At 51.8% G+C, this 7,696-nt stretch overlaps 1 protein-coding gene across 1 annotated transcript in view; it reads left to right on the top strand.

Annotated features, from left to right (window-relative positions):
- NCAM1 (neural cell adhesion molecule 1) overlaps positions 1 to 7,696 on the top strand; it is a 52,178-nt gene that overhangs the window by 10,714 nt on the left and 33,768 nt on the right. The window contains exons 9-10 of the mRNA XM_031062385.1: positions 2,557 to 2,586; positions 7,107 to 7,257. Of these exons, the coding sequence (XP_030918245.1) occupies positions 2,557 to 2,586; positions 7,107 to 7,257 (181 nt within the window). The remainder of the gene's footprint in view (positions 1 to 2,556; positions 2,587 to 7,106; positions 7,258 to 7,696) is intronic.

The following is a 7,696-nucleotide window of genomic DNA, read 5'->3' on the forward strand; positions in this document are numbered from 1 at the left end:
ACTTTCTTTCTCTGGGACAGCACAGGGAACTGGATGGTCTTTGGTGCAGGACAGACAATGCTATTTTTAGAATTATCAAGCCTACTTTTGAACATTTCTGTTATCCAGGTACTTGGATGCTTCTCTCTTGCTTTGTTGTTTGATCTTGTAATGATCCCTCAGTGAAGGTTTTAGAGGTGTAGAGATGCCTTAACTCCCAAAACATTCTGGAAAACCTACCCAAAGCCCCAAAGGAAAAGGAGGATTTAGTTCAGCTGTGTCTCCTGGCAGATTTTGGGCTGTCCCAGCCTGGGAGAGCTCAGCTGTGGGGATGGCAGGGAAAAACTCTGCAGGTCCCTGATCCTTCATGCAGGGCTGGATCTCCTGGAGCTGCTCCCCCTGCTCACCATTCCCTGCAGGGCAGAAAGCAAAGGGAGCATCTTCTCAATAAAGGGGTGAAGAGCAGAGAGATCAGCTCTGAATTCTCCCTCCTGCATCCCAAACTCAGTTTAACCCCTGTGCTGTCACTGGGCCTTTCCCTGTTCCTGCAGCAGGAAAACACAGATTTCTGCATGGATCTGAGAGCAGGAAAATGCAGATTTCTGCATGGTTCTGAGTGGCTTGGCTGAATTTCAGATGTGTGACAGGTGAATTCCAGGAAAGAGCCCAGCCCATCCTTCCTCTGGTGTCTGGGCCTCTCTCAGCTCTGTGCTGCTGGCACCCAAAGCAGCTGGAGGAGTTTTCCATAATTTAGGAATCTGAGGGTCTGAGGCCTTGGATTCCCCCTCATTCCCTGCCTGGTGCTGTGGGGAGCTGCTCTGTCTCTGGGTGAGGAAGAGTTAGTCTGGGATTCTCTCTTTTCTCTTCACAAAAGATAAAAGTTTATCTTTTTCTTTTGTGTTGGCTTAATTTCAGGTTAATGCCCATAAAATAAACATAGATGGAAACAACATCTTCAATTCCCCTGGGTCACAGACATCTTTTCATGAAAATCCTTTCCTTAGGATTTCTCCTCCTGAGAAGCTGAGAGGCCTCAGGAACAAAATGTAACCAATGGTTATCTGCTGCTGTGGAATGCAACAAGTAGATCTTTGATTAGCCCATCTTAGATGTTTATAATTAATGGCCAATCACAGCCCAGCTAGCTCAGACAGAGAGTCTGAGACAGCTATCTTTGTTATCATTCTTTCTGATTCTATTCTTAGCTTAGCTAGCCTTCAGATAAAACCTTGTCTTCTATTCTTTTAGTATAGTCTTAATGTAATATAAATCATAAAATAATAAATCAAGCCTTCTGAAATATAGAGTCAGATCTCCGTCTCTCCCCTCATCCCAAGACCCCTGTGAACACCATCACACCCCTGGGGTGGGGAATGTGGCTCTGCCTCTTCCCCCCTTCCCAAGGGTCACTGCAGAGAAATTCTGAGCCCTTGGGAATGGGTTTTTTCCTTCTTCATCCTCCTTTATGTTGACACCCCGGGATGAAAAGTGTCCCCGTGTGCTGACACCACAGAGAGCAGCAGTGGCAGGGGACTCACAGGGACATCCCTGGGCCTGAACAAAGGGATTATTGTGCACTATTGGGCTCCTGCTCAGCTTTGAGCAGGATAAATGCACCCAGAAATGAGCAGCTCCTGGGAGGGTCCCAGCCCTGCAGGCTGGGTGAGCTCCTGTCCCAGTGGCAGCCAGCCCATTGCTGTCCCCTGAGGCGCTGTCAGAGAGCTCTGTGTCCCATCTGTGCTACCTCAGTGTCCCCTGGCAGCAGGGCTCTGTTTCTGACCCTCATTCCCTGAGCCTCCATCTCCATCCCTGTCACCCGTGTGTGCTGTGACACCCCCACAATGTCACTGTGCCTCACAGCCAGTGCTGCCACCCTGGTGACTTTTGACTCCTGAACAAATCATAGAGAGCTGAAATACAAATTATAGAGGGGAATGGAACACAGCAACCTGGCTCTCTGTGAGCCACAGGGAACGTGGTCCTTGCTGCTGGTGGCTTCCTCTGAGTGGGAAATATTTGCTTTGCAGTGAGGTTTGGGCATGTTTCACTGCTCTGGGGCTGGGTGCTGCCATCCCTGGGCACAGGGAGCTGGGGCTGGGGCTGCTCCTCCTCCTGGCACAGCCTGCATGGAACCAGGCCTCCAAATGCATGATGAGCACATTAATTAGCATTAATTAATCAGTGTGGGGTGGTAAAGAGACCAGGGGCACAACACCGGGTCTGCCCTCTGCAGCTCAGTGGGCAGAGGCACTTCCTGAGCACCAGGTGTGTAGGAAAGGTGAGATGTGACAAAGGAAACAGTCCCTGATGTAATAAATCAGCCTCGAGGTGCCAGCAGCCTTTTTTAGCCATTTAAAGACCAAAGCAGAGGCTGTGAAATGGTGAATTCCAGCCTGAAATTGATGGGAGAGGGAAGCTGTGATCCCCCACCCCACACAGAGGAGATGCTCAGCTTGGAGCCTGCATGTGCACCCAGCTCAATGTGCTGCAAACACTGGTACCTGAAAGCAACCTTTGACAAACTCTTATTGCTTTTTTTCTGTCATTGTTGTTGTGTTCTATATCTGTTCTCTCCAGGCTTCGTGGACCCGGCCCGAGAAACAAGAGGTATCAGATTATCAGAGCTTTAGCAAAACTTCTTTAGGTTCTTGGTTTTTGGTTTCTCTTCTAAGCATCACAGATTAACAGATCTCTAGTGCAGTAACCAACTAAACAAGCATTAATCTGACCCACTTAAATTAGCAGTACATACAAGGAGCAGCTTCTAGAGGTAGAAAATGCTTGGCATGTAGTGATGCAATTTTTGGATGAGCAAAGCGGCTGTGTTGGGAGTGAGGAACTCTGCTTGTCACCTAAAAATGAAAGGAAAGGCAATTAAAATGAAAAGCAAATGTAAAATGCTCTTTTCGCCATTTTTTTCTGTGCTGCCAGTGTGAATCATCCTCTCTTTCAGAGAGGGAAGAATCAGCAGCAACCTGTCTTTTGGGAAAGTCATTTTTCCCCAGAAAAGCCTCCTCTGCTCCAGCCAACTCACCTATTTGCTCATGGCACTTCTTCAGTTTGACCTTCTGTGTAAAGGAAACTGCATCCTGCTCCATTTCCAAACCAATGCAGAGAAACCATGCACGAGGGGCATTTCTCCAGAAAATGCTCCAAATTGCTCAATTATTTCCCTTTGTCTTTGGTTTCTGAGGGTCAGCGAGGGGGAGGTGGGATAATGCAGGGACTGGGGTTGGTGCAAATGTGGTTTGATTTTATTTCACATTCAGTGCTGTGCTATAAAAATAATAATAATAATAATAATAATAATAATAATAATGCAGCTGATTTGTAGCACTCTTGCTTCAAAATGGACCAGAAGGAAAGTTCCCAAGCAAATAACAGGGGTCAGGTGGAGAACAAAATGAGCTGTCAGAACTGGGTGACTTGGATTTGTATTTTTAGGATCAACTTTGTGGAGGCTCTGATTTTTTAAATCATTTTGAGGCCATCCTAAATCCCAGAGACAGAGCAAAGGGAAGCTGTAACTTGAGCACCCCCCAGCTGTGTTTCACGGGGAGATCCTGCCCATTCTCCCTTCAGAATAATCTGTTGGGCTGTGGCAGGTGGAGGCATCAGATTCTCAGAGCAGTTTGCACTGAAGAATTTGGAATTTGAGTCGCTGCATCTCCCCAGGACTCAGAGGAATTCCTGTCCCAGCTGTCCCCTCCCTGCCCCAGTGTTTTCTCTGTGCTCTCTCTCTCCAGCTTTTGATTAATATGAGCACTAATACTATTAAGTTTGCTGTCTCTAAATTTCTTACTGCCTCTGTGTCTTAAAATACCCCAGTGGAGTGCAGGATATCTCTCTAAAATTGCTTTTAAATTGCTTTAAAGTTGCCTGAGGGCTTTTAGCAATGGATTCCAGCAGCAGGAGGAAGGTCAGGGAATGTTTGGCATTAAATATTCCACTTTTACTGGAGGAATTTCGGGTGAGGAGGTGAAGTTAGTCCTGGCAGCATCTCTGGGTACCCCCAGTCTCACCCAGACTGGCAGCTGGGCATGGGTGAAGCATTGGGAGTGTTCAGGGCTGCAGTTAAATACAAATATCGAACACTGCTCTGCAAGAAAAGGGCAAGGAGAGACGCCTCCTGTTCCTCAGTGCAATTCCTGCCTGGGTTGGGGTTTTCAGGGGTTGGGAAGGGGCTGAGGAGCAGGCAGGACTGTGCAGAATTATCCCTGGATGATTTATCCCTTGTTTGGGAAAGCTGAAAGCTCCAGAAGGTGAAGGGCAGGGGATAAATGCAGTTTATTTGTCTCTGCTCTCCCCCTCTGGCCCTGAGCTGTGCTCACAGTGGCTGTGCCCCAGGGCATGGCCAGAACTGGGGGAATGCCTGCAGTAGGATAAATTGCAATAATTGGCACTAGAGAGAACATCCTGCTCTGTTCTGAGGAGTGATTCACTGAGCTGCTCCCCCCAGCACTAGGAGTTTGTTATTTTGAGCCTTGCAATTGGGGGATTTGAGTGAAAGGGTTGCAGATGTCAACATCTGGCTCCCAAACTCCTGCCTGTCCTGTCTCCAGCACCAGAGCCCCTGGTGGGCTGCAGCAGGGGAGAGAGAACACCTCGATGTGCTTTCTTGGCTAGGCCTTGTTCTCTTCCTTAGAGTGTTCTTCCTGATCTCTCTTTTTCTTCCCTTTTGCCTTTTTGCATTAAAAAACCCCAAGCTTTATTTTCAGAAGGAGTTGCATTGCTCATGGAATCCTCCCTGGCCATGATTTCCTGGCTCTCCTCTGGGGTGGATCTTGAGGAAGTGGGAGAAAGGCAGGAGGCATTTGGGTGTAAAAGTGCCTTTTCTAGAATCACCTCTGGTGATCCCACGCTTGTTTTGTCCTTTCCACTCTTCTGGTGAGGTCCCAGAGACAAATATTGAGAATTTTTTTTTTGGAGCCCTGGTGCTGCTGGAATGAGCTGGGGTTGGGAGGGAAATCTGGAGTCAGGCAGAAGGAGAGCAGGGCAGTGAGATAAAAGCAGATTTTGGTGGTGTGGCACCACTGTGTTTCATGTCAGGCTCTGAAATGATGCCCACAGCACCACATGTCCATGGAATAACTGCTCCAGGGCAGGGATGGAGTCTGTGGCTCATGGCACTGGCCAGGGACTGCAGCAGGGAATTGCAGGAGAGAGGAGAGAAATACACCCAGTTGTTTATGTGTCATCACAAGATGCTATTTTTGTGCATTTGAAATTGGCCTGGTGCCCATGAGCTGGTACTGGAGCTAACTGAGGTGACAAAAGAGATTTATTTGTAGAAACTTTGTCAGTCTCAGCACAGAGAGGAGCTCAGGCCCAGAGGTCTGAGACGCCAGAGATGCTTTTTGTACATTTGGCTGTTGGAAATCCTCAGGGTTTTACTCATTTATCAGCACTTGTCCTGCACCTTCCAAGGAACCAGATGCTCCTGGAGGGTGGCAGGATGCAGCAGCAGGCACAGCCCTGAGGGTGCCAGATTTTGGCCCTGTTGTTTGTGCTGCAAAATCAGAAACGAGAGCAGGGAGCTAAAGCTTCCAGGCTGAGGCAGGAGCAGCAGGAGGGAGAGAGGAGTCCCTGGCTTTGTGTTCTCATGGATTTGGTGACTAACTGGAGAGGGAAACCAGGCAGCCTGGCTTGGCTGGGTGGGTGCAGTCCCTTGGCAGTCCCCTGGGATTTTACACTCCTTGTTTCTCTCTGTCCGTGGCATCCCCACGCTCTCTCGGCGTGGGAAAAGGTTCCGGAGTTTTCTTGGGGCAGGGCTGTCTCTAGAGGCTTTCTTGTCCTTTTCACTGCCCTTTCCTCTCCTGCTGTGCCACGTTCAGGTGAAAGTTCTGAGCTTCCTTTTTGCCTGATTCAGCTCTGGGCTCTGGACCTGTTCTTCCTTCCCCATTCCAGGGGCACTGAGATAAAACCAGTATTGCTGAGGGGACAGGGAGGGCTGGAAGCTTTTGGGGAGGTTTCCTTTTTTTTTTCTTCTCTTTGCATGCTGGATCTCTGCATTTCCCACCCTGGGGAGAAGCTTTGTTCTGGGTTTGCGTGGTGTTCTGAGACTTTGCTCCTTCTTCTGATGTTCCCCCTTCCCCTGAGTGCTCTGAGCCACTGCACACACAGTGCCAGGGAGCTGCCCCTGCTGCTCTCACCTGGCCTCAGGCAGGGTTTGTGCCATCCCAGGGCAGGGTTTGTGCCATGCTGGGGCTGCCCTGGGACTGAGACAGGCTGTGTGCCATCCCAGGGCAGGCTGTGTGCCATCCTGGGGCTGTCCTGGGGCTGTGGCAGGCTGTATGCCGTGCTGGGGCTGCCTGGGGCAGGCTGTGTGCCCTGCCAGGGGCAGGCTGTGTGCCATCCTAGGGCTGCCAGGGACAGGCTGTGTGCCCTGCTGGGGCTGCCAGGTCAGGGGCAGGCTGTGTGCCATCCCAGGGCAGGCTGTGTGCCATCCTGGGGTGTTCCTGAGGTGCCCAAGGCTGCCCCTGATGGGCTGTGCTGTGTGCCATGCTGGGCCTGCCTTGGGCTGGGGCTGTGTGCCCTGCTGGGGCTGCCCCTGAGGGGCTGTGTGCCATCCTGGGGCTGCCAGGGGCAGGCTGTGTGCCCTGCTGGGGCTGCCAGGTCAGGGGCAGGCTGTGTGCCATCCTAGGGCTGCCAGGGACAGGCTGTGTGCCCTGCTGGGGCTGCCAGGTCAGGGGCAGGCTGTGTGCCATCCTAGGGCTGCCAGGGACAGGCTGTGTGCCCTGCTGGGGCTGCCAGGTCAGGGGCAGGCTGTGTGCCATCCTAGGGCTGCCAGGGACAGGCTGTGTGCCCTGCTGGGGCTGCCAGGTCAGGGGCAGGCTGTGTGCCATCCTAGGGCTGCCAGGGACAGGCTGTGTGCCCTGCTGGGGCTGCCAGGTCAGGGGCAGGCTGTGTGCCATCCTAGGGCTGCCAGGGACAGGCTGTGTGCCCTGCTGGGGCTGCCAGGTCAGGGGCAGGCTGTGTGCCATCCTAGGGCTGCCAGGGACAGGCTGTGTGCCCTGCTGGGGCTGCCAGGTCAGGGGCAGGCTGTGTGCCATCCTAGGGCTGCCAGGGGCAGGCTGTGTGCCCTGCTGGGTGCCCAGGGCTGCCCCTGACGGGCTGTGCTGTCGCAGACGCTGGACGGGCGGATCGTGGTGCGCAGCCACGCTCGCGTCTCCTCGCTGACGCTCAAGGACATCCAGTACACGGACGCGGGCGAGTACATCTGCACTGCCAGCAACACCATCGGCCAGGACTCGCAGGCCATGTACCTGGAGGTGCAGTGTAAGTGCTCTGGGGGGGCTGATTCCTTCCCTGTTCCCTGCCCTGGGTGGTGCTGAGGGTGAGGGTGTAGAGGGTGAGAAGTATTTTTATTTAAACTAAAAACCAGTTTATATTATATAAGGGGAAAAAAAGGGTCAGGTAGATACTCCATTTATCACTGTTACAAAGGGCTGTAACACAGTGATGGAAAGAAAGAGAAATTACTTACAAGTCAGGGGCTGCAATAACTCTCTCTGTTATTCAGAAGCAGCTCAGGCTGGTGAAAGTCTCCGTGTGAGAGGTTGCAGGGTGTTCTCTCTGCCTGGGTGCTCTTTGCTCCTCACCACAGATCTGCTGCAGTCCCATTTCTCAGGAGTCAAGTTCTCCCCTAGAACACCTTCCCAGCCCCATCCTGCTGTGTGCTCCTGCCAGGCTGCCCTTCTCTCTGTGCCCTTCAGCA

The sequence above is a fragment of the Geospiza fortis genome, unplaced genomic scaffold (genome assembly GCF_000277835.1).
Source record: "Geospiza fortis unplaced genomic scaffold, GeoFor_1.0 scaffold183, whole genome shotgun sequence".
NCBI classification, from domain to species: domain Eukaryota; kingdom Metazoa; phylum Chordata; class Aves; order Passeriformes; family Thraupidae; genus Geospiza; species Geospiza fortis.